General features: G+C 33.1%; 2 protein-coding genes, 1 non-coding gene and 1 pseudogene across 8 annotated transcripts; 2 read left to right on the top strand and 2 right to left on the bottom strand.

The window, feature by feature from the left end:
* Positions 1-848: 848 nt before the first annotated feature.
* Positions 849-1,845, bottom strand: LOC11443254 (uncharacterized; annotated as a pseudogene).
* Positions 1,846-11,747: 9,902 nt separating this feature from the next.
* Positions 11,748-11,940, top strand: LOC112419557 (U2 spliceosomal RNA). The gene has a single exon (XR_003009689.1). It is a non-coding gene; the product is annotated as a U2 spliceosomal RNA (small nuclear RNA).
* A 2,316-nt stretch (positions 11,941-14,256) lies between these two features.
* LOC11440251 (receptor-like serine/threonine-protein kinase ALE2) lies at positions 14,257-25,453 on the top strand. Of its 6 annotated transcripts, none has more exons than XM_024777386.2 (23): positions 14,257-14,822; positions 15,476-15,598; positions 15,676-15,756; positions 16,099-16,347; positions 16,442-16,576; positions 17,360-17,584; positions 17,671-17,799; positions 18,082-18,294; positions 18,388-18,522; positions 19,308-19,406; positions 19,516-19,638; positions 19,733-19,873; positions 20,342-20,419; positions 20,927-21,055; positions 21,363-21,569; positions 21,673-21,744; positions 21,831-21,932; positions 22,027-22,134; positions 22,342-22,713; positions 22,802-23,101; positions 23,225-23,584; positions 23,800-24,043; positions 24,394-25,453. In XM_024777386.2, exons 1-23 carry the CDS (start codon positions 14,753-14,755, stop codon positions 25,052-25,054), a joined length of 4,356 nt encoding a protein of 1,451 aa, XP_024633154.1. In that variant the 5' UTR covers positions 14,257-14,752; the 3' UTR covers positions 25,055-25,453. The 6 variants fall into 6 exon arrangements, with proteins under 6 accessions (XP_024633154.1, XP_013463444.1, XP_003595174.2 ...); XM_013607990.3 differs by having other exon boundaries at positions 14,258-14,822; positions 23,201-23,584; XM_003595126.4 differs by having other exon boundaries at positions 14,258-14,822; positions 17,396-17,584; positions 23,201-23,584; positions 24,394-25,054.
* A 658-nt stretch (positions 25,454-26,111) lies between these two features.
* On the bottom strand, positions 26,112-26,763 carry LOC11438132 (rRNA adenine N-6-methyltransferase). Its single transcript, XM_003595125.4, has 2 exons — positions 26,630-26,763; positions 26,112-26,547 (listed from the first exon to the last, which is right to left on the bottom strand). Exons 1-2 carry the CDS (start codon positions 26,721-26,723, stop codon positions 26,291-26,293), a joined length of 351 nt encoding a protein of 116 aa, XP_003595173.1. The 5' UTR covers positions 26,724-26,763; the 3' UTR covers positions 26,112-26,290.
* Positions 26,764-26,804: the final 41 nt, after the last annotated feature.

The raw sequence follows: 26,804 nt of genomic DNA, 5'->3' as shown, positions 1-26,804 counted from the left end.
TTAATATGCTTAAGGTTTGTTTGATCTGCAAAGCAGTAACTACTAGACAGAACAACACAACACATGACATAACATCACATGACAAATTTGTTAGTATTAAAATTTCAGTTTTTGTATGTCCGTTTGTCATGTCCCTAAAACCCTGAAACAATTTTACAAATCAAAAATTGTACAATTGAAGTTGTCATGCTATGTCCTTAATTTATTAGCAAATCATCATATCAATTCCTATAAGTACTTATTTAATGTCGTATTAGTCCTTATAATTAAAAAATTATTGTCAATATTACGAAATTATTTTAATGTTAAGATATTATTTTGACTATTTTAAAAGTTGAATACTTTGAAGGATTAATTCGGTTACTCTTTACACATATGACTATTTGCACATTATTTGGTCCAACACAATTTTTTTTTTTGTTCTGACACAATATTATTTGTTCTAGCCAAAACGATATCGTATTGACAGAATTCCTAAAAATCCAAACCACACCGTCTTTCTTCAGAATCAGCGTTTCGAAAAAGAATCGTTTTTATTCTCTCCTCCATTCTCAAAAGCCAAAGCAAGTGAAATATCAATTGAAGAAGTTAACATCACTGCATAAAAACAATGGCAGAGAAACCACAACCTGTTCGTGTATTATACTGCCAAGTATGCAGTTTACCTCCTGAATATTGCGAATTCGGCGGATCCGATTTTGAATAATGTAAACCCTGGTTGATCCAAAACGTACCTCATTTATTCAGCTACGTCATCTATTCAGTTGAGTTTATTCAACTCACTTGTATATTTGACTGTTTTTTTGCAATTAACTCTTAAATTTGTTTTGGATGTGAACAACGATGAATGAAATAACTCAAGTAAATTTTCACTAAAACAAAACCAACTAATTGAATGATATAATGAATCATAATCAGTATTTCAATAACACTAAACTAATTAAAACCTGGCAACATATAACATCTTTACAAACAACAAACCATATATAACATCTTTTACCAAAGACACCATCTTCTTTTTCATTCTTTTTTCTCTCTTGAATGTTATTCTCTTCAGTTTCGATGAAGTATATCTCTATAACGTAAAATAGAATCAAGCCTTTCCAACCTAAGTTGCTGCTTAAACCTCTTTATAAAATCATCAGCCTTTGCATCAACTTCTTCCTCTTCTACCCTTCCTCTTACAATCTCCCTCTCAGGTTTGAGTTCCACTTCTGACTCAGCTTTCTTCTCCTCCTCCACCACCTTTACCGAATCTAATCGACGAAAATTCCCCGACATCAGCCGTTCCAAGAGGGACGGAGCTCGGATCAACGGTGTTGAATTACCTAGGCCTCCTTTCATTTCTGTTTTACTAAGGCCCAGGTCAATTGACTTGACCCGGTCCAACAGGGTAGATGATATTGTCCTGTTGAGCTGGGTCAAGTCTTGGTTCTGAACCTGTTCGACCTGGGTTTCTTCTGGCGTTGTTGTTGTTGTTGATGCTGCTGATGCTGGTTCAAATTTACAGCAACTGAGTCCAAAGGATGTAACACGCCCAAAAATCGACGACGATGAACGGACAAGCTCCAGTGGCGAGTTGGGTTGCCGTTTTTTCTGAGTGGCAAAATGAGAAGTAATAGCTATGGTACCTATGACAAGGTTGACAATTAAGAATATAAACGAAGGACTAAGCCAACTTACAATTATATCATATATTGATACAGAATCTTCTTCACCCATAGTGATAAAAAATAACTTATATTCAAAGACAAAATTAGTATAAATTTTCTTTGGTTCAGATAAGGTTTTTCTTTGTAACTGAGAAATTAATGGTGATGTTTGGTTAATGCTGTGAGTTTTTTTCTTTATATAAAAAAATTAGTTTGTGAAATGGGGTTTAAAATGACGTTAACGTTTTGCTTATTTTATTATTAGCTGTTTCTTTTTGATCAATTTGTTCAAACGTAAGGAGTTGAGTAAGTGCTGTTTTTTCTTTTTATAGTAATTTATTACCGTAGCATTATTAACGTGACGTGAACAGCAATATTTTAATAACGTAAAACATTCGTTGGTGTAATGTGTGTACTCATCATTGTGTCATGTGTTTTGATTGATGTTATGCTACTACAATAATTAACAAATTAAATAGAGTTGTGTCAAAATTTTCAATTGTGGTAATGGTTGTAGCCACGAAGAATCGAGATGATACAAATTTGAGTCACAATCATATTTATAGATAGAGTTTCCTAGAACCATCAAATTTTCTTTAGTAGATTTTGGCCAACATTAATCTCGTACTATAATTTTCATAATTTCAAAAAGTGTAATTAAATGGTATATTCCACAAAATAGTCGCATTTAGACGAATATGTTAAAGCAACCAAAAGTAATAAGTTTTTATTGAAAAACATCAAAAAAAATAATTGAGAGAGATCAAATATTTATAAAAAGGTTATATATTAAATACAAAATATACAAATTCCAATACAAAATTACTATTTTAAATTTCTTAACATGTGCAAATTTCCATGTAATAGAAAAAACAGACTAAATTTTCGCAACATTTTGATCAAACAAACCTATATACAAACCAAAGCAATGAATTAATTAGAAATTGCGACTATAATAGATTGTGATGCATGACAAAATTGTATGCTGGACGGTTGGTGGGTCCATGATGTGCCTAATTAGCATTCGATGAATTGTCTACATTTGTTTCTTTAGGTAATATTAAATAAAGATTTGAAATCAATTGGACCATATTTCAACTACCCTGTGGTTTTAACATTATTTTACTTATGTTTTTTTATGAATCATCTCACCTGAATAGCACCATATCATTATATATTTTTAATTTTAAATTAATTTATGGATGACATTGTAGCTATCTATTAGTAACTTTTTTTAATAAAGGGATGGTGATTTTGAGAATTGTTAATTTCGTCGTGATTTCCTTGCAGACGTCAAACCTGACTGCAATAATGTTAATTTGAATATTGTTAATTTGCAACAATGCATGTAATGATACCATTTAGGAACTTAACTTAACTAGACTAGATATATCATTGTCTTAAGTCTTACTCGTCATACTTATCTTTTCACGATTAATTTATGTATTGTTGGAGCGTCTGAATTGAAAATATAATTTATAGAGATCAAAATTTTGAATAGTAGAGTGAAAAATTATAAAGTTTCACATCGTTTAGTTTACGCATATCGGCTACTTTTCAACATTATATAATGAGTACTCACATTTCTTTCTAAAGTACATCAAAACTTTAGGTATTTCTAAGTTGTCTCTTTCGTTAATGTTCGATGCGCTTGTGAGCCACTTCTTCCTTTTCTGTTATAATATTTCGAGAAAATTTTGTCCTTTTGGTTATCATTTTTGAGAGACGTGTTATTTTGATATTTAAAGTGATCCTAATATCATCGTCTCTTTGATACTTAGAGTGGATTTTTTGTCTCCTTTGATAAACGTGTCCTTCTGATATTTAAAGTGGTCATAATATCATGGTCCTTTCAATAGTTGGAGTTGTTTTAGTAACCATTGTCCATTCCGTTTAAGAGTGGTCCTAGTACCGGATTACAGTGATCACAATACCATACTTGAGTGGTTTTAGAACCATATTTGAGGGTGTAGTTGAGTTGTTTTATCCTAGGGACGTTGTGATTGATAGTTTGCTTGCAAAATTTTAGGGTAGTTCTACGAAACTTCTTAAAGAGACCAACCTAGTCAACGAATCAGTCCAATAGCCTCCTCAGTGGCTACAATACTTTTGAAGGATTTTAACTTTGGTTTCAACAATTTTAAGACATTTATTTTCTGACATGTCCACCAAATAAATTACTAACTCGGGTTCAACTATTCTTGACTGATACAAACTATTTCGACTTGAAGGGAATCACAACAAAAATGTTCTTCCAAACAACAAAGTTGCTAATGTTTTGAAGAATGAGATCCGAGTAGCGCTCGAAATGGATGACCAAGAAGAAAATGATTAAAAGTTTAAAGAAATACTCCTTTGGAATAAACAATATGAAGTGTTTATTGTCTCAAATAACAACACTAGAAAGAAATTCACAGATGTTGCTCTGAAGCAGTCTGGCAAATTTTTCAAGAGTGAAGAGTGCACTATGAATAAGAACCGCAACCGCAAGCAATAAGAATGAGAACCCCATAAGGGCCTAATATGTGCAACAACACCCACCACAAAGAAATGACACTAGGATGTTGGGAATCACAGATGTTTCAGACTTTTATCTGAGTTGTCCGACACGGCTCATATGAGTGTTGTATAAGTGTTGGACACCGTTCTAGTAGTGTCGAAGCATAGAAGAAGAAAAAATTATTTAGGATATCGGTTTTGGTTGTCCAACATGTGTTGACGAGTATCATAGGAGTGTCGGACACGGCGGCACACCTAGTCTTGTAAGTGCTTCATAATTCTTTCCTCACTTTGACTTAAGATGTATAGCTTTTTATTTTGTTTCGTGAGGCTGATAGTGTACCCCCTCCCCCAAACATTTTCTAGCTCTCAATTATTGAATTGAACATTATTATTATGATATATCTCAAGCTATTAAGTTGTTATTCGTAATCTTATGATTTGATATAATTCACTGTTTCAAAAACATGGTTCCAATTTTCAATTTGATTAAATATTTTTGTACAGGCATTTTTCAACCTAAGGGCATCGCTGTGCCTGATCCGATAGAGTCAATTTGTACCATATGGGGAAGTGATCCCCCTTTCTTATGGTTCATATTCTCATGTTAGTGTGCAATCATCTGGTAACATGGTCCTCATAATGCAAACTACTACAAGCTCTGGGATGAACTTAGAAAGGTTACCCTTTCGCCTATGATTCTGTTATTGAATGTCAGGGTCCATATTGTCTGGAATGTCCAGACAACCATCCTCCTCGCCAACATGATAAATAACTCGGTATGGATTCATTGTCGGATTCATAATGTCAGTGTTTTTGCTTGGCAAAGAGCTCCCATAAGATGACCCCATAGCTTAAAACATCACACCTATAAAATGAATCCGACAATGTGTTAATCATTCATTCATTTTGTAGCAACATAATAATAAATACAAAGAATAACAAGCTTACTTTTCATCATACAGTTCACTTTGCAATACTTCGGGAGCCATCCACTGAGGCCGAAAAATATGTAACATGAACATTCAATCAGGAGGATATAAAAAATGAATTGATTAATAAAAAATTACGATAGCTTACTGTTCCCATGTCTGTTCTATGAGTAAGGTACGTATTGTACTTCCTTCGAGATAATCCGAAATCACGTACCTATTCAAAAGTATAAAAAGTCATACCACATACATGAACACGTCAAATAGTATAACCACCATGTGCTATCAAGGAACATTAATGAATCATAAAGATTAAATTCAATGAGCACCTTTAGATAAAAACTTTTGTCAACCAGGAGGTTTTTGGACGTCAAAATCCCTATGAACTATCATAGGAGTTTCTAATTATGATCTTAATTCCATAGCAGCATAGATGTTTAATGTAATAAGTGAAAACAGAAGAACAAAATGTGTAGAAATGTACCAAGAGAATCAGAAAGGAGGAACTTTTGGATGAAGTTGAAATCTGTTTTGAAAAATATAGAGGATAAGGTATAAGGTTCCTTCATGTTGATCATAATCGAATCTATCTAGCATTCCAAAATCATTACTATTTTTTATGTTGCATAATATGATGATCACAAAATATGCTAGAGTCTAAAAGTCATAACTACTGAACACAGAATTGTTGACTGGACATAAAGAAAGCATAAAAGAATTGATTTTCGGTCAAATGCAACTGCACTATGATCGATCTTAAATCTTGAATTAAAAACTTGTAAATGCACTATCTTCTTGAAGATACAATGTTATAAAACATCAACATTACTGTGAAAGGGGTTGAATGAATGAAAAATTTATTGGAATCAGGGCTCATTTCTTGTTTTTGGATGAGAGCAAAATCAGTAGAGTTTTTACTCAATTTAAATTATTCTATTTGTTTGAACCAAACATGCCTTTAATATGCAACATACATCAAGACGTTGGGCCTGAGTAAGATCAACCTCATAGCTACTATCAGTCATTCATCCAAAAGAATTCACTAACAGCTTTAGAAATCAAATATCACAAGCTGAATGTAAGCATAATAAGTAATCATGAAGTGATACCTGAAAATGATCACTTTAGAAGTAAAAGTTTTGGTGCACATTGCAAGGAGAACTGCTTCCTGATTGACCTCATCAGTGGCATCAAGTGTTACATCACCACAGACAGAACCATTCATATTTTAAGACTAACGGTGGGTCTGTGCTCATTGCACCATCATGAACAAATGTGAAGTGAGTGTGGCACACATCTTCTTCCAAAGGTTTATCTATTGAGGCTTCTTTGAGAAAAAAATCAGGTGGAATATGATCCTTCCATTTCTCAGCTAGAAAGCGAAAACTTAACTCTGCAGCATGCTCAGGGCGACCAAACTCCTAACCAATGGACTCAAACCTTCCACTACTTATAAACACCTCAATTGCATCAATGCATTTTTTTAAAAGACTAAGCCTATGAATTTTGAATTTTGTTTGTTTTTCTTAACACAAGAATTGCCAAAGATCGAAAAGAAGACAAAGTTAGTTCATGTTAATAGAGGTAGAAGTATCAGAACTTAACTTCCCAGAGCAACTACAGATGGTTGTGGATATGAGCATTTTCAGATTTTTAGGGGGTCTTAACAGCAATTTCCAAGCATAATAGGCAAAGCCCATTTTTTATGGCAGATCGCAATTGAGTAGAATTTATTTTTTAGTATTACTTTTCCCACCCTATGGATTTCTACCGCGCCCTATTTTTTTTCCGAAAATATCCTTGTCCGGATTATTGGTTCCAAACAGCATTGTTAGTATTTTCCAGATTTATCCGGATTTTAAAATCTGGAATGATCTTTTCCAAGAACTTTTTCAATTTTAAGCTTTGAAATTCGTAAAATAAATGCAAATAAAAATATAAAACAGAAATAAAAAAACAAAAAGATAAAAACAACTCATTTTATTGATATATGACTAATACATTATAATAATGTTGAAGCTTTTTAAGCATACGACCCCCTGTAGTTTTTTAGGTAGCTTTTAGGTGTGTATGTGGTGTCATGGTCATCGTTGACCGTTCATACAACCACTGCAATAGCATTGCAGCTTATGTGGGGGTTATATGACGGTCAACAGAGACCTTTGACATCAAAGAAAGACACAACTTTTCATATCGTATATGTTCGGATTTTATTTTCTGAAAACTCTAACAATCTGGTTCGAAAAACTAAATCCGAACCAAGAGCATTTTTTTTCGATTCCAAGTTGAGATTTTTTTACTTTTTAATTTCTTTTGGTGTTAAACAACTTTAGATTAAATGAGTAGAGAAGAACTACTTGAAATGCACTACTATAGTTGTAGTTACTAGTTAGCAACATTTGATGCTATCATTTTCATCGTCTCCTAAACCTGAACAATCTGACTACAGGAATAATGATTTACTTAACCAATGTCTTGCATAAATATAAGAGATACAAATTTATTTCAAATGTTAAGCTCCCCCTTCTCTCAAATTTGCCACTTTCAAGAAACAACTTTGTTAGCATGTCCTTAACCAAATCCCAGTTGAGGCCAAAACTTTCAAAATTAAATATCACTCCTCATTTTTTCGGGTCCAACCCCTTGATTGGATTTTCCAAGCTAAACGCGATTTTGACCTCGTAAAAACTATCAAATCTGTTAAAAATGTTACATCGAATGAGATAATATTCAAAAATGTGTTCATAAGTGATAAATAATATTTACTTGAGAAACTAATTTTAAAGGGGTTGTGTTTGGGTCCAACCAAATTCTACGATTGTATTATATCATATGTAAGATATATTTGTAGTAAATATTAGTTAGAAATCTCACATTACTTTGAAATGTGAAGGTTGCTCTTGATTCAATGTGGATGATCTTTCGAGATCCTCTTATGAACCAACATTTGTATTAGAGCCAATGGTTCGACAAAGGGTTTGATTGGTTCCTTGTGTCAAAAGTGTTCTTGAGAATGTTGGTCAGGCGGTGTGTTTTGTACGTGCACGTGACAACGACAGTGCAAGTGTACGTGGACGAAAAAACTTTCATTTGAGGTTGAACAACATATAAGTGAAATGACCCATAAACTCGATACCTTAAGGTTTTAAATTAAGATGTGGTGTTCATCTCACATGCATGGGCGCTTTTCATCTAATGTAGATGATCATTGAACTCTCCTCATGATCCAACAATTGATTCATCTGTTATTGAATCTCTCGCTATCATAACACTTTGGTCATGCTTCAAATATCGAATATTAGACATGAGGGTTGTGTTAAAGAGTCTCACATTGGATTATCCTCACATTATAAGTCGATTTTATAGAGTTAGACCCATCTCTAATTCAATGAAGTTGAATGAATGGTTTTTATTCCCTTCTTCATGTAAGGTAATCCGTTGGCTATTTTAAGTCAATGCACGCAAACAAGAAACTCTCAACATGGAAAAACTTTTTGTGGAGCATTAGAAATAACTATATTATGAGCCATCCATCTAATTCAACTAGCACGAACCTCCTTTGTAAACGTATGATAGTGGATTACCCTTTTTGGAGTTTTAATAGTGAATGAAAAGCAATGATTTTTATTTTTATTTTTTTGTAAAAAAAGAGTATAAATTCATTTCAGTCTTTTTAAAAATAAAAATAAAAATTGTCACTGGTATTATATAGAGAGGCTTCTTAATATACAGCTTAATTTGTAAGGTGTCTTGACCAAAATAATAAAAAAGAGAAAATAAATTAATAAATAAAGCTTGTATAAGAAGGAGCCAACTAACTAGCATGCGGAATGTACTTCAAGAGCATGTGTCTTACAGCCTTAACAAAAGAGAAGATCCTAAAGCTATGTACTTAAAAATGAAAATTCTACAATAAAGAACAAAGTTTAACAACTCATTTCATTCTTGCACATGGTTTGAATCATTAGATGTAACTCTTTTATATTGGTCCCCTTCTCCCCTAGGTAACATGATTGTTTTCTCATAGGAAAAAGTTCATGGGGTTGAGCTCTCTAGGGTGATGCCATGAAACAAAGTAATAATGGATAGCTAGTGCAAAATGATAAAGAAAAGAATAGGTCAAAAGGAGTAATATAGGATGGAGTAAGTAGCAAGAAAATGAAGGGATGTGAAGGAAGCCTTTGGAGTAATAATTCAATGTCATATTCAACTAACAAATTTGGAGTGATTTTATTACTTTTCTGTTATAAAGAATGATTTTGTTATTTCAACTTAAAAACATTTTAAAAATAAAATCTACCAACGTATTTAATCACTTGAACATTTAAGTGTGATCAATGTTGTTTTACAAATCGAATGTTAACTCATAAATGTAGACGAATTTGCATTTTTAGATATCAAAATTGTGTTAACCTGCAACTAGGATTAAAAATACATTTCTTGAAGTTTGGAAGTATTATGTGGGGTTGGACTTTGAAAATTAAGAAGAACAACTAGTTTCCTAAGATTAAGTGGACCTTATTTAGTGCATACACGTGGCTTATAATTATATACTCCTTTTGGCATATCTACTTCCACACACACACACACACACATATATATATATATATATATATATATATATATATATATATATATATATATATATATATATATATATTTTATACCACGTGACGTTTTTCTTAATTTTGATTTTTGAATTTTAGGAATATATGCTCTTCAATTTATATGAAAAATAGATTGAACAAGATCCCATCCCTAGCTAACTTGGTTTATATTACGGATTTGCCCTTTTGTGTATTCTGATCTCGTAACATATTTTGTGTAGATTAGACTGCATATAATTCATGTTTGTTGACTTCATGTCCATGACATTAATATCATTTTGATTCTTAAGGGATTTGATGTTGGTGGTTGTGAATATGTTTGGAAATGTTCACAATCATATACTAAACATATTCACAATCATATACTATTTCAAAATTAGAAAAACATTTGAACACCAGAGAGGAGGGGAGGGGACGATGAGCATCAATTGAACCATAATTAAAAATTAAGTTTTTATCTTAAAATTTTGCTGGGTTTTAAAATGGTTAACCTCAGTATTTCATAAGTTTAACTCGTTTGATATGGACATTGCATAATATATATATATATATATATATATATATATATATATATATATATATATATATATATATATATATATATATATATATATATATATATATATATAGGGATCGTGGTTCAAACTCCGACACCCCACATCTTCACGGTGAATTTCTAGTCAATAGGCTACTTAAAAATAAATGGTTAACCTCGGTCGGGTGAGGTCACAAAGTTGAAAGATGTTTTTTCTTGAAGGGAAGTTTCTTTTTTTTTCTTGAAGGGAAGTTGAAAGTTGTTTTGTTCAAATGTTATAATCCTACAATATTTTAAGCCCTAGACTCGAACTTGAGAATTGAAACCATTGGTCCAACCGTAAGACATGTGAGTGGTCTCATCTATATACTTCGGAGTAATTTGTGTATTTTCTTTATATATAGGTTATTATTTGATGCATTGACGAAAACTAAATATTGTGGACACCTCCCTACTTAGAATTCGAATATTAATTTGTCACTAGATGTGAGAGACTAACCGCTTCCAATATACGCGACTTTGTTGCTCTCATTACTCTCCTCTTATTAGGTAATATCTAATTTTTAGAATCAATGTTGAAATATAATTATTTATTTAAGAAATTATGAAAAGCTGAGAAACAAATTTTATTTTATATAATATAAATTAAGAAAAAGCATTTTAACTTAAAAAATTTACTTATGAGAAATGAGAAGCAAAATTTCTTTTTAAGAATATCAAATAAGAAAAGAAAAAAAGAGGATATTTTAGATTTTAAAATATGGAAAATGTTAACAAAAACTTCAAAAAGTAGTATTTATTAAAAATTGTGTAATCAACTTCGAAAAAGTTCAAAAAATTCATTTTTCAACATAAAATATCTTTTCTAGATTCTTTAATACGTGTCATTTGAGCATTTGTTAGCGTAAATCTTAAAATATTTACTTGAGTTTGTTTTTATTGGCATCATATTCAATTAAGTTATAGTACTATATATGCTGTACTAAACATAAAAAATCCCTGTCATCCCTATTTTCAAATTTTGATTCAGTAGCTGCAAATGAGTTGTATTTGAGAACTGTTGTTCATGAACAAGGACGGTTACCCTTGTCAGTTAGATACCATATGAAGGCACTGAATTCCACTCATATAAATTAATGTTTGGTGACACAACTTTTACTAAAAATATTAAGTAAAATTGGAGTTTGTATATGGACCCTACCAACCTTGGTTCAATTCAAGCCTTTAATAATATGTGTTGCAATGGTGTAGCATGTGGACAGCAAAAATTGCATACTACTCCACCACCATTGCCCTTACTACAATCCAAGAAAAATACCACTCACTGATGACTATCCCTTTCCTTTGAGGACCTAATTTCTTTCCTATTTTAGGGTCCCTTTCTCTGCCATTTTGTATGTGTCATTCATTCCATTTATGTGTCACTTTTCTAATTCCTACATATGAAGCATAAAGACATACATCATTCATAAACTAATAGATAGACTTCAGGGATAATTTAAGAACATTGAAATGATTAAATATAACTATATATTTTCTTTGTTATCAAGTGTAGTATCTGTTTTTTATCGGTTTAATAACTGATATCTGGTCCAATGAATCATACGATATTAAATTACTTTTTTGAGGAGGAGAAATCATCTATGTAGTTTATTGTTGGACTTCTCATATTTCGCTTATGCGTTGCACTATTGCATAAATCTGACGCACCCCATCAAAAAAAAATTAGACAGATTTATTTTTCAAATTCATTAAAATCAACACATATAATTTATAATATAAACGAAATACATAAGTTATTTAATAAATTTGAAAGGAAAAAAAAATGCTTTTTTTTTTCCTGCAAAGAAGTATGTGTTTCTATCTTATCCAAACCCACACAACTACAACATGAAATAGTGGTGCTATATAGCATCATTCTCAATGTAATGGTGATGTTTTTTTGTCTTATTTCATTTTATTCAATTATTTTCTTAATTAGCATTTCCTTCTCAGGTGTCTTTTTCCCCTTTACAAAAAAGTGTCGAAAATGAAAAATTGTCTTATTTAAACATTATAATTTATCTATTATGTAAAAATAACTGTCAAAATCTCCAAAGAATCACCAAGTTTGTTTTTGTTTGACCAGTATGATATATTAATCACCAAGTTAAGCAACGGTATAATTGCAGTGTTAGATAAAATCCACGAGCTAATAGTTAGGTAATAATCAACCTAAAAAAGGTTATTGGATGGTGCAATAATATCAACCGCTATTAATCGCTTAATATGGGACCGTTGCTATTGTTTGACTTCTCATCATACATGGATTTACTTTTTCTTATAAAATCAAACTTAACTAGATTTTGGAGGCTCGTTTAGGCTTGATGAAAGTCTTAAAACTCAAAGAGTACCGAAAATCTATTTATTTATTAACGAAGTTCTCACATCAACAGTAAAATTTGAATTTATGTTTGTGTAGAATTGAGCTGAATCCCCTTATTAATTGAATTAGTCGGTTGTCGTATAATTAGACTCTCATGTTGGATAGTTCTATTTCTATCATCATAGTTAAAATAATGTTTCGACCTAAAGTTCTTTATCTTGTGTTTCTGATGTATTATTCGCTTTAGATCATATGTGACACCACAATTTTCTCATTTAAAACAAAAGTCTTATTAAATTGATGAGCATGAGTATTGTCTATAAACTCTTAATTAACCTCTATTCGGAGATAAGTGAGATTTTTTTTGTGTAAAAATATATAATTAAAAGACTCAAACTACCGCTCAATCAGATTGTATCTTGTTAGTTAATGAAAATTCACTTTATTAACCGATTAAATCGATCCTAAAGTTCTATTTTCTTTTTCTTCATTATAATGTAATGTACTTAACCATATGGTATTTATATCACTATTTTTAAAATTCAATTTAATTTTTTCTCCCGCTTCAATATGTGGGATGAGGATGAATCAGTCACTTCAAATATTTCATTTCTATTGAATTAATGATCTTTGTACACCCTATTATAGGGTTGTATTGGATCCTTTGCTTTTTTCCTAAACTAACTAAAGTAGACCCTATTAATATTTATAGCAACTAACTTATTTGATGATACATTTATTATTATGTGCCGCACAAGCCAATTAACCATTACTAAATAATATGAGCTCATGTGGAATATGACTGATGAGGTATCAGAGTCAAGATCTTGACACGTGGCACACCTTGTGTGTTACCTACAAATCATTTTCTTAAGATGGCCAACAAGACCTGCCAAAAAGAAAGTTGAAAAGCAACTAGGCAACTTCCATTAAACTGAAATTAAACAAAGTTTGGTAATTATCCCCTCATTCACACCAACTCATAAGTCTAATTCTTCCCACTTAAAATTAATAAACTATTTACCAGTACATATTTTCTTTCTTACAACATATATTATATAATATATTTGCCTCCGCTAATTTTTACCGACACTTCATACCAGATATATGTTCATGTTCAACAAAAACATATGATCAACCTACTTGGATTAGCCTGCTGATATTGACTTAAGATCTGTAAGTATATTCATCATCAAGGTTTCAGGTTCGATTATCTCCAATTTTAATTTAAGTGAGCTAATTTAAATTCTTAAAAAAAAAAAAAAAAACAAACAAACACGCTATCAACATATGTGGTTATATCTAATATTTATATTTCCTCATTTTTGTTACAAACGATAATGCATATGTGTCAATATCGTGTTCGTTGTTCGTGTTAATATAAATATTCTATTGTTATCAATGAATAAAAGTTAGTAAGTTATGTCCTCGTGAGCATAACTCAGTTGACAGGGATAACATTATTATATATAGAGGTCGAAGTTCGAACCTCATACACCCCCTTATTCACCTTCACTAGATTAGTTGACAAAAAAAAAGTTAGTAAGTTATAAAAATAAAAACTCTGGATTTATGTAACTTATTAATTACACCATATGTATATTTTATATACATAGTATATTATACTACATATATTATATAATATATAGTCTTAATAGAAAATACACTGTTCTGCTCCTAAGGCTCTCTGTCCCACTCCAACTGCCTCTCTCTCTCTCTCTCTCTCTCTCTCTCTGAGAAAGAGAAGAGGTCTGTTAATTCACTTTCTCCATTCTAGAGTTTCCTTCAAGTGTTCCTGAATTGTGTAACACACAAACTCCATAATTTTTATTGCACTGCAACAATTTTAACCTTGATCTAACTACCATCTCTAGTGTTCAAAACTAAACAGTTAAACTTTTTTACCTCTCCTATGGAAGTCACAAACCTTTGTCTCTACCAATTCTTGAACTCTTATTCTCAACAAACACTTCTTATTTCTCATACCACTAAAAAATCTTCTTGCTTGTTCTATAATCTTCTTTCTCATACTTTTGGTGTTACTACTATATGTGGAAGTTCTTCAATTTAACTTGTTTTTGCTTCAAGTTATCAACTAGTTCTAAATTTTTAATATATTCACCTATTTATTACTGTGTTAGTCTTTTGAGATTGATTTGAAGATGAGGGTGGTTTTGCCATTGATTCTGATTTGTGTTTTTGGTTTTGTTGTTGAAGCTCAAGGATCTGAAGGTAGGTACTTAATTAACCTCACAACTTTTTTAACTCTTTTATAAATTTGTCACAGATTGTTAGAGATTAATACACAGAACTTAGAGGCTAAACATGATTGCTTAATTTGCAATTAAATTATTGGTTTAAATCTTACACTAATAAGATCAAGATCAACAGCTTAATTATAACATATTTAGCTGATAAATGCTGATTTGTTAAGAAGTTATTCTATGCTAGGTATGCAAAATTAGAAATTAGTGCTTATGTGGTTTTATTGGTATAAGAAGATTGTAATTCTCATGATTTTTAGAAAACCAAAGAGGCTTTTTTGGTTAGGATTCTTTATGCATGTGGTTTGATTTCTTACCCCTCATTGAATCAATATGAAAGTAAGCCAGTGTTGTACCTTAAGAATCTAGTAGTCTGCAATATTTGAATTTGTAGATATAGAAAATCTATAAAAAAAATTCAAATTTTGCTCTCAATTGGACTATATAGATCCTTTATTTAGATATACTAGAATATACCAAGATTCAGAATTGTTCAATTTTGCATAATATAATGCTGATATGATCACATAAGTTAGTCTGATTTATCAGTCCATGTCATTTGATTTCATAAGTTTTATCTTGTTGATATTTGGATTTCTGATTGATAATTTTTTCTTTAAGGGTCTATTATATCCCCATCTCCAGCATTTCTTCCTGGTGTTCATCCTGAAGGAGAAGCACCTGGTCCTATCCATAATGGACAGTCATGGAGAAGCACTGCATCAAGCCCTTCAGATCCAGATGGTAAACTTAATAATATATAGCTAAGGTATTGAATTATGAGCTTTCAAACTTCGATTCACTTCTGTTCCTTCTTCCAGGATCTGTTATATCGCCGTCTCCAGCAATATTGCCTATGGATCCTTTCTCTAGTGAAGCGCCTAGTCTTTTACATCCGAATGGTAATTCAACTCCCTTAGACCCTGTTTGGTTGGATAAAAAATCTTAATTAAGCACTTATAGCATAAGCCTTTATCATTTAAGTGTTTATGTATAAACTAGTTTAATGACAAAAGGTAAAATAAAGTCAAATTGTTCTCATATAAGCTATTAAGTGTTTTCATAAGCTATCCGAGAGATCTTACGGAAATAAGCTAAAAAAAGTTTATGGATATGTCATAAGATATTTCCATAAGCTCTTCCGAACAGTCTCAGAAGTGCTAATGACAGTAGATAATTTCAAATAATCTAATCAGGTCTGCATTGGGATAGTCTGACAAAAAAATTGAGTTTTCATAATCCAGGAACTATATTGCAACCTCCAGTTGCATTACCACCTGCTACATCAGCTCCACCTCCTCAAAAGATTAAAGGAATTGAATCAACCGTATCACCTAGTCCTAGTCCAAGCACCAAATCGATATCGCCGCCATATAAATCTGCTCCAGCACCATCAACGGCCGAAAGGAATCTACCACCATCCATACAACCAATTCCACCTCAAATGAAAACACCTACTGTTAGTCCTCCTATATCAACACCAACTGCTCCAGGTACTTGAATGGAAAGTTGAAAGTTTCTTTTATTGAGGGAACTTTCATATTGATTATTGACCAAGATTCCTCTCTTCTGTTGCTTCTTGAGCAGATCCTGTTGCAACACCTCCTGGAAATTTGCCTAAAACTTCACCTATCAGCCAACCAATTGATCATGGAAGTTTGCCTCCTAATGTTGATAACAGGAATGAAAGTAAGAGTCACAACCCAGAGCCAGTTTCACCAGGTATGTGATTAAAATGAGTGAAGATTCATTTTGGTCCTTAAATGTTTGAAGTCCTGTCACAATAGTCGCTAAATGTATCAAAATTACAAAAACATAAATGCATCTTTGGTTATTTAGTTCGTTCGCCAAAATGTTCCTTTCATTATGATCTAGTTTGGTTTCTTTTTTACTAACCTAGTTTGGTTCTCGAATGTGTCTTCTGTTAGCCAACTTGGCCCATATAATTACTAACAAATGGCCTGTGAAGCACCAATAAATCATTCTTTGTCTCATATCTTGTCAGATATCTATTGATATGTTCCGTTACGGCGTCGAAATTTCAATAAATTCTGGGACTAAGGAAAGTGTCTCACACATTTAGGAATTAAATTGACTGTTTACTTAATTACAATTCTTGCAGAATTGTTTTCCATGTGATCATTCAGGGACTATGCGTTTGGTTCTATAGTGGCTAAAATTGATTTTGATTGAATTAGTTTTGTAAAATTGACTTTAGTTAAATGTGATTTTAATGTAAAATGGTCTTGTTTCGATAAGTTCACATGACAATGAATTGAACAAAAAATTTGAGTGTAAAACTCACGTGTAGAGGCAAAAGCAACAAATCTTAACTTCAAGTTAGAATCAATCAATTCTTTAGGCAAAATCTTGTTCAAATAAAATTTATAGGAAAAATCAATTTTAATCGAGAACTTCCAAGCATGTTAAAATCAATTTTTAAGTCTTCAGAATCACTTTTGGATCTCCCAAACGTGAATCCTAACATCTATTAGGCCATGATAGGATCATCTGATGGAAATTTCGGTTTTCATCATCCAGGGTCTTTCTTGCACCCTTCACTTGCATCGCCACCTCCTAGTCCAAGCGCCAAATCATTATCGCCGCCATATAAAGCTGTTCCAGCACCATCAACTGCTGAAAGAAACTTTCCCCCGCCCATGCAGCCAATTCCACCTCAAAGTAAAGCACCTATTGTTAGGCCTCCTATATCCACACCAATTGCTCAAGGTACATCACTGAAAAGTTTGTTTTATTGGTGGAACGCTCATATTGATATTGACCAAGATTCTTCTCTTCTATTGCTTCTTGAACAGCTCCTGTTGCAATACCTCCTGCAACTAAAACTTCACCTACAAGCCAACCAATTGATCATGGAAGTTTGCCTCCTAGTGTTGATAAGAGGAATGAAAGCAAGAGTCACAACCTAGAGCCAGTTTCACCAGGTATGTGATTAAAACAAGTAAAGAGTCATTTTGGTCCTTAAATGTGAGACGTTGTCTCAACTTACATCCAAAGGGTAATTCAACTAGCTTAGTCCATTAGGTCACATTGGGATCTGTAGAATTGTGAAATGATTTTCTGAATATTATTTTAAAGATGTAAATCGAGTCCAGACGCTAATATGCGTATAGACTATTGTATACCGAACAGACCTGTCTAATGGATGAGTAAAAGTATTTACAACAGTATCATCTGACACAAAAAGATGGCTTTTCATCATCCAGGATCTTTCTTGCAACCTCCAGTCGCATTACAACCTCCTACATCAGCTCCACCTCCTCAGAAGACTAAAGGAAGTGAATCATCCATATCACCTAGTCCTAGTCAAAGCACCAAACCGTTAACGCCACCGGATAAGGCTGTTCCAGCCCCATCAACTGCTGAAAGGAGTTTTCCACCACCTATGCGACCAATTCCACCTCAAAGGAAAGCTCCAGGTACATGATTGGAAAGTTTCTTTTATTGAGGGAACCTTGATAATTCATATTGATATTGACCGAGATTCTTGTCTTCTTTTGCTTCTTGAACAGCTCCTGTTGCAACACCTCCTGGAAATTTGCCTAAAACTTCACCTATCAGCCAACCTATTGAGCATGGAAGTTTGCCTCCTAAGGTTGACAAGAGGAATGAAAGTAGGAATCACAACCTAGAGCCAGTTTCACCAGGTATGCGATTAAAGTTTGTCATGTAATTATAATTGAGGAAAGAGTTTGGTTCTTAAATATGGCGGTGTCACAATACTCTCTGAATGTATCAAAATTACAAAAAGTACATAAATACATCATTCGTTAGTCAGTTTGGTCCTCAAACGTTTCTTTTATTGTTAGTTAGTTTGGTCCTTGAATGTGTTTTCTATTGGTCTCGGTTCACTAATAGCGGATATTGGATAAACTAGCTGATAGTCGATAATAGCGGATTAGCTTCCTGATAGAAATTTAGGTTTTTAAAAAAATTAGCTTTTCAACTATCTCAGAAATATAAAATGGAAAAAAGATATTTTAAATTCATATTTAAATGTTTTCAATTAAGATATTGATGATAAAAATGAGAGAAAATACGATACACTATAAGCTCAGACACTACTTGAAGTGGCGTCGCAAAACAAACAATAAGCTTTTGAAAAAACGCTTTAAGTTCGTGAGAGAAAACACTTACCAAACATATCTACTTTGATCATACGAGCTTATGTGCTACAAGCTATCTGATATTAGCTAGAGCTTTGGCCTTGCCAAACACATGTAGTCAATTTGGTCCACTTATGTATATTTTTTTTTAATTCAGAAACATTCAGAGATTATGGTTATAACCTCTCTCACATTTAGGGATTAAAATGATGGTTTGCCTATTTACTCATTTATAATTCATACAGAATCGTTTTCCATTTCATCGTCTCCACCTTCCAGTTGTTATTAACCCAAAAATATGCTCTTCTGTTGAAATATTGGAACAGCCCCAGTTGCAACACCTTCTACCAATGAGCCTAAAGTTTCACCAATAAGCCATTCAACTAATAATGGAAGTTTTCCTCCTCCGCAGCCAATGTCACCAGGCATGTGATGAAATTTTAATACTTGTCTTCTGAAATTTCCTTTTCTCTTAACCAACTTCCAATTGTTATTGACAAAAAAATACTATTTTTTAATGCATATTAAACACAGCTCCTGTATTCAATATACCGAAACATTTGCCGGTGAATCAGTCAACTGAACCTAGAAGTTTGCCTCCAACTGTCCATAGAAGGAATTCCAGTATCAGTCACACATTGGAACCAGTTTCACAAGGTAATTTTAATTTATGGTTATAAAAAATTTCTTTTAGGTCCTTATTTCTTGTTGATATTGACGCTAAACATGCATTTTACGTCATTTTGAACAGCTCCGGTTGCAGAACCTCCTGCAAATTTTCCAAAAAACTCGTCAGTCAGCCAGCCCTCTCAACATGGAAGTGTTCCACCTAATGTTCATAATACAACCATACATAAGGGACACATTCACACTCCAGAACCAGTAATGCCACGTATGTTGTATAATCTTCTCAAATCATCTCTAAAATTCAATTATATAGTTTTGAAATTCCTAGTTTTCATTACAGCACATAAGCTATTTCATGTCAGTCATGGAAAAGGCAAAATAACCAACCATTAGGCCACCCGATTTCACTAAAAATAACTCCATCCATTTCACCTAGTTGATCTTGTTACTTATTTATGGCCTTAACCCTCCAGTTTCCAAGGAAAGAGACCTTGGTAATCTAGAGTTTGCCGGGATTCATGAAGTAAGTAAAACATGGCCAGTGATTGTTCCAGTCAGGGTTCGAACTTAGGTATTTCCGACCGATTCAACCTTCACTGAAGCTCATGAACCACTTGAGACCAACACTTAGTTTAACAAAAGAAGGGAGAAGGATACAATATTTAATTTTAATTTTATCATACTTTTTATGTGTATTTGTCTCATTCTTATCTTTTTTATTGTACTCTTGCAGCACCAATAAGTACATTTCCGGTAGATCCACCATTGATCCACCCAGTCATACCAGCAGCGCCTCCAAATGAAGTACCAGGTGCAAATTTAGAGAATTGATTTTATTCGTGTATCGCTTTTTATGAAATATTTAACAGTTACTTTCTGTTACATCATTTAATTTCTTCATTTGCACGTTTGTTGTCTCTCTACACTGTTTAAAGCACAATCTTATGCATGATTGGATACTTTGTTACTGATTTGAAACTTTGAATACTATTGTTGTTGATAAATGATAATCTAGAAAGACGTTTGATTGTATTGTATCTCTCTCATTTCAATATCACATGATAATATGAGTGTGTTTAGTTACAACCATAGCATTCACACTTTTCAGATAGTAGCTTTACAATGTCTATATATGTTCACAAATCTTTTGCATTTTAATTATTTTTTCTCAATGTATAAATCTTTATATATGTTATCAAATCTTTCAGTAACTATCATTCTAGAGTGCGCTCAAGATTTGCATCTGATTAATATAATTTCTTTTGCATTGTTAATGCTATTGTGAAATCATTCCTTAATTCCTAATCATATGCTGCAGCACCTGTCATCTCTCCCACATTAACACCTTCCAGAAGCTTCAATGGGAAAAACGGTGGAGAACCTGTTTCTGCGCCTTTGAACAAAAAACCAAAGTCACCACCAGCTATAGTTAATTCCCCTGCTCAAGGTACATATGGTAACATTAAACTACTTTTGATGCGATGCATATTCTTAACTAGGATGAGGACCAATATGGTTTTGTATATCTAACAAAATAGATGGTTAGGATTGAACTCAGCCATGGTCTAATATCATGTTGAATACCAACTCTGATAAAAGCGTACAAAATAGACATCATGCTTGAATTCTTTTGGAAGTTTAGTGTTAACATGTTTAAAAATAACATATTCACAACTATTATTTTGTCTCATGTTCAATAGATGAATATCCAAATTAGTCTCTGTGTTGATTTATTTATGTTATATCTGTTGTAGCTCCTTCTGTAAATAAAGCAAGGCCATTTCATCATGCTCCTGAGCCACTGACTTCACCTCCTAAATCTCCTTTCAACAAAGAAGATCATTCTCCTGCATCTTCACCTTCGACCACATTTCATAAGCATCAGCATACAAGGAACACGATAACCAGCCCAGCTCCTGCATCATCATATTTTGTTTCTCCTCCAACATCCAAACACCAAGGTTTGACTCTTAGATCATCCGATTGAATTCTGTCACATTTTAAGTTTTTTTTCACTGTAATTGATTGTATACATATTAATTTTTGTTTGGTTATTTTATATAGATAAACCAATTCCTCCCTCGTTTCTTCCTACAAATAGACGAAGACATAATGCTCCAGCACCAATGAACAGAGGTGCCTTTGAAACTTTTAAGAAGTTTCTTCTATGATAGTGATAAGTAAATGAAGGGTTTAATTACTGAGGATTATCTTTGTTGTAGGTTCTGCAGATTCTCCGTTTACCTTCCCTATTCAATCACCAGTGAGCCAGGTTTCACCTGCTCCTTCTCCATCATTCAAGACTTTCCCTCACTCAACAAAAAGTAAGAAAGGTTATAATTCCATATTTAAAATAAACTTGTATTTTTGTCATCATCTACTTATCCGTTTGCATCTACTCATTGTGTTTGTTGCAAGTTCCATTTCACCCTCCTAAAATATCTCCTCAGCGGTCTTTTTCAAAGAGCCCTAAGAAGCCAATATTGCCTCGAGTTCAAGCATTGCCTCCCCCACCTCCCAATGAAGGTTAGCACACTTGAATATTCTTTTTGAGAAATAATTGATACAAATTTTTCATAACAGTACTATATATATATATATATATATATATATATATATATATATATATATATATAAGAGAAGGACTGTAGATCAAGAATTTCTCACACGAGATTGCAAACTCAAATATGTAAAGTTGGATTTTTCTGACGAGTATATACTTTCATTCTTTAGATTGTTTATCATTTGTTTGCTCGGAGCCTTACACAAATTCTCCACCCGGGGTGCCTTGCATGTGTATCTGGCCCATGAGAGTTGGTCTTCGCCTCAACGTTCCTCTGTACACCTTCTTCCCTTTGGTTTCGGAGCTTGCTTCTGAAATATCCAGCGGTGTTTTCATGAAACAAAGCCAAGTTCGTATTATGGGAGCCAATGCAGCAACTGATCAGCCAGATAAAACCGATGCCCTCATTGATTTGGTGCCGCTTGGGGAACAATTTGACAACACTACCGCCTTTTTAACTTCAGATAGATTTTGGCATAAAAAAGTTGTTATTAAATCTTCTTACTTTGGTGATTATGAAGTTTTATATATAAGCTATCCAGGTATATATGCGTAAATTCTCAGTTTCATTGTATTCTCTTCTTGACTTTCTCTCAGATAAAAAGTTTATACGGTTCTCCAAATATGCAGGTTTACCTCCATCTCCTCCATTACCACCTTCAAGTGTTAACATGATAGACGGTGGCCCATATTCAAACAATGGCAACAATGGTAGAACAATAAAGCCTCTTGGAGTTGACATACAGAAGAGGCAGCATAGAAGTGGACTTAGCAAGGGCATTATAGCTATCATTGCTCTTTCATCTTTTCTAGCAATTGTTTTATGCTCTGCCGCTGTTTTTGCATTAATTAAGTTCAGAGATCATGTTTCTGAGTCTCAACCAACATCAACCCCACGGGTTTTTCCACCATCTCTTACCAAAACACCAGGTAACTCAAGGCGTAATGTCTTATAATCTGTTGTGACAATTTAATTTGTTTATCATTTATAGCCTTTTTTTAATTAAGAAACAAACACGTGATTCACAGGTACTGCTGGACCATCAAATGCAGGTGCTTCAGCTTCAACATCATTTCGATCTAGCATTGCTGCTTACGCAGGATCTGCCAAGACTTTCAGTATGAATGAAATAGAGAAGGCAACTGATAATTTTCACCCTTCTAGAATACTCGGAGAAGGAGGTTTTGGTCTTGTTTATAGTGGTAACCTTGAAGATGGGTCAAAAGTAGCCTTCAAAGTTCTAAAGCGAGAGGATCATCATGGTGATCGTGAATTCTTATCTGAAGTTGAGATGCTTAGCCGCCTTCACCATAGAAATTTGGTGAAGTTGATCGGTATATGTACAGAGCTCAGCTTCCGATGTCTAGTTTATGAACTCATTCCAAATGGCAGTGTGGAATCCCATTTACATGGTACATAAATTTTCTTGCTTCAGCCTCATGTGTCGTGTCAATTGTTTAGTACTTCAATATAATGAGTGTTTATGGATTTAATTCATATACATTGTCAGTGTAAAGATAGTTTATACTGTCAATCAATCATAATTGTCAAATCGTTAAAAACGTTTTACTTTGATCATAATTACTTTGATCGTTAAATTGTTTTCTTCTATTTGGTCTTCTGGTAGGAGTTGACAGGGAAAAAAGCCCACTTGATTGGAGTGCTCGAATAAAGATAGCACTTGGTGCTGCTCGTGGTCTCGCTTATCTGCATGAAGATTCAAGTCCACATGTCATACATAGGGACTTCAAATCTAGCAATATCTTATTGGAAAATGATTTTACACCTAAAGTATCTGACTTTGGATTGGCTCGAACGGCAGCTGATGAGGATAACAGACACATATCTACCCGTGTCATGGGAACTTTCGGGTACACAGTTTTCTTGCCTGAAATATCTGTCGTTTTTGCAAACGAATTTTGTTTCTATTTATTTGTAGTTTTCAAAGTTCAATGCATCATTAACTATTGTTTTATCAATCATACTCTTATCTTTTATTGCAATGAGATAAATAGGTGGAATAAGATAATAGATAGTTACGGATATTATAGGAAAAAGACATGTAAATCAATCACAAATAATAAATTTTGTTGATTTTCTTCGTATATGTAAATAAGCTTAGAACGATAACTAAAAATGAATGAAGGTAGTATTAACATTTTATTATATTACCCTTTTTACTGACATGGTATTTTCTTTCATGTTTGAAAAATTAATCCAGTTATGTGGCTCCTGAGTACGCAATGACCGGGCATCTTCTCGTGAAGAGTGATGTATACAGCTATGGTGTTGTCCTTCTTGAGCTTTTGACAGGACGAAAACCAGTGGACTTTTCACAACCACCTGGTCAAGAGAATCTTGTTGCATGGGCCCGTCCGCTCCTAACAAGCAGAGAAGGACTCGAAGTGATAATCGATCCATCTCTCGGAAGTAATGTGCCTTTTGATAGTGTGGCTAAAGTTGCAGCCATTGCTTCAATGTGTGTACAGCCAGAGGTTTCAGATCGTCCTTTCATGGGCGAGGTTGTTCAGGCTTTGAAACTCGTGTGTAATGAATGTGATGAAGCAAAAGAAGCCGGTTCAACAAGTTCTAACAAGGACGGTTCATCTTCTGATTTCTATACTGTTACTGAACAACTACCAGATAATTTCCAAAGCCATTCCGCAGCCGCTAACTACGATTTCGGAGTTGATATCGAAAATGGGCTGTCGACATCAGAAATATTCAGCTCATCGGCAAGATTTGAAAGGCAAGTATCTGGATCATTTAGAAGACATTCATATTCAGGTCCTCTAAGAACCGGAAGAAGCAAACGTTTATGGCATATAATTCGAAAGCTTTCCGGCGGTAGTGTCAGTGAACATGGAGATTCGTTAAGGTAACAACCAAGTCCTGAGTCAGCCATCGAATTTCTCTGTGCATATTGCTCTCTCTCAATTTGTTCATCTGAGAGTTCACATGTCAGAACTGTGATAGAGGCATTTGAAGTTTGATAAGAGAATAGAAGCAAGATGTAAATATAGTATCACATGTTTTATTTTTGCTAACCTGCAAAATTATAACTGATTAGTACTAACTTTGTGAAGAGAAGAAGAAGCAATGTGAATTAGTCTAGCTTTGATATTAGAATATAACTGAAAAAAAACTTTACTAATACCTTGATGGTTAATTAGAGGAGGGAATGAAATATGGTTAATTAGTTAATGTCTAGAACTTTATGTAAATTGAATACATTTTAACTTTTCATGCTGCACATTTTGTAAATATTTGTTTGCTTATAATTGTGTAAGAACTACATAACCTAGTAGCATGGAAAGTTGAATGAGACAGAAAGTTTACTGCCATGCAAAGAAAATGAAGATATTGATTGCAATATTCATCCACTTGGTGAAAAATTCTTCTACTAAGATCTAAACTGAATTTTAAATTTAGGCTTAAAAAATACAAGGTCATTTCAAAACTAATAACAATGTGTTATTTTTTGGGCAGAATAGACCAATATCTTATTAAAATTACTAGTCACACCCCAAAAAAGTCTGGTTACATAAAAATGACCAAAATATCTTTTAAGTAAAATAAAATTTCAATTATATCCAAAGAAATCATCCGAAAACTCATTACTTCATAAAAAAAATTACAGAAATTCATCAAAAAATTATCTTCTACTTTTTCTCTTATCAATCAACCTATAAACATAAACTCCAAAAATATAAAATGAATCATTGACCAACATATCAAGCAAGCAATATTGATAACATACTAAGAGAGAAAAAAATGGCTCACAGCTTAAAGTGTAACAAACTATAGATTGAATAAAATGTGTTGGAAGCTATGTAGTCAATTGCAGATAGCCGTGTAGCGGTATGAGTGCTGTGTCGAAATCTAAGGAAATAATACAAACATGTTATACCATACACATGTAACGTCGGACAAATAGAATAATGCACAAAACTAAACACATTCATAAATAATCATCAAAGTACATTGTTGCTATAGTATTTAGGGATGTACACTATACTACATTGCTTCTATTATTGACTAGGCATGAAGTAAGATAGAATTCATGCTTTTACTTTACATAGTGCATGGGATACAATATACATGCATGCGACTGATTTTCATTTACGTCCCCAACGCCCTCCTTTTAGGCCGCCTATGCCAGGTCCCCAATCACGCCAACGCCCCCAATCTCCCCAACTTCTCCGGCCTCCACCCCTTCGTCCACTTTCGTTGTCTCTTCCACTTTCATTGTCTCTTCCATGTCCATTTTGTTCACTTTTTCCCTGGGCACCTCCATTTTGCCCATCTTCTTTGTCTCTCCAGAATCTCCAACCATCTATCCCAATCTTTGGTTTAGATTCTTCTATTACACCAACTACAAATCAACAAATAATTTTTCATTAAGTATAATAAATAAATGAAGAAAGCAATTATGCGTACTATTTATGTTTACATACATTCATTCTCATCTTTAGATGACTTAATTTCAACAATAAAGATAAAAATAAGGGCACAATGGAAGAAAATTAAAATAAATTGATTGGTTTTCATCTTTGATCACCTAAGAGTATATTATAGTCAAATATGGATACAACCAACGGCTATTTATAATCAACATTGAACAAAATATAT

Source organism: Medicago truncatula, chromosome 2, assembly GCF_003473485.1.
Source record: "Medicago truncatula cultivar Jemalong A17 chromosome 2, MtrunA17r5.0-ANR, whole genome shotgun sequence".
In the NCBI taxonomy this organism is placed as follows: domain Eukaryota; kingdom Viridiplantae; phylum Streptophyta; class Magnoliopsida; order Fabales; family Fabaceae; genus Medicago; species Medicago truncatula.
Note: the sequence above shows the minus strand (reverse complement) of the source record. Positions and strands in the feature narration are given on the sequence as shown.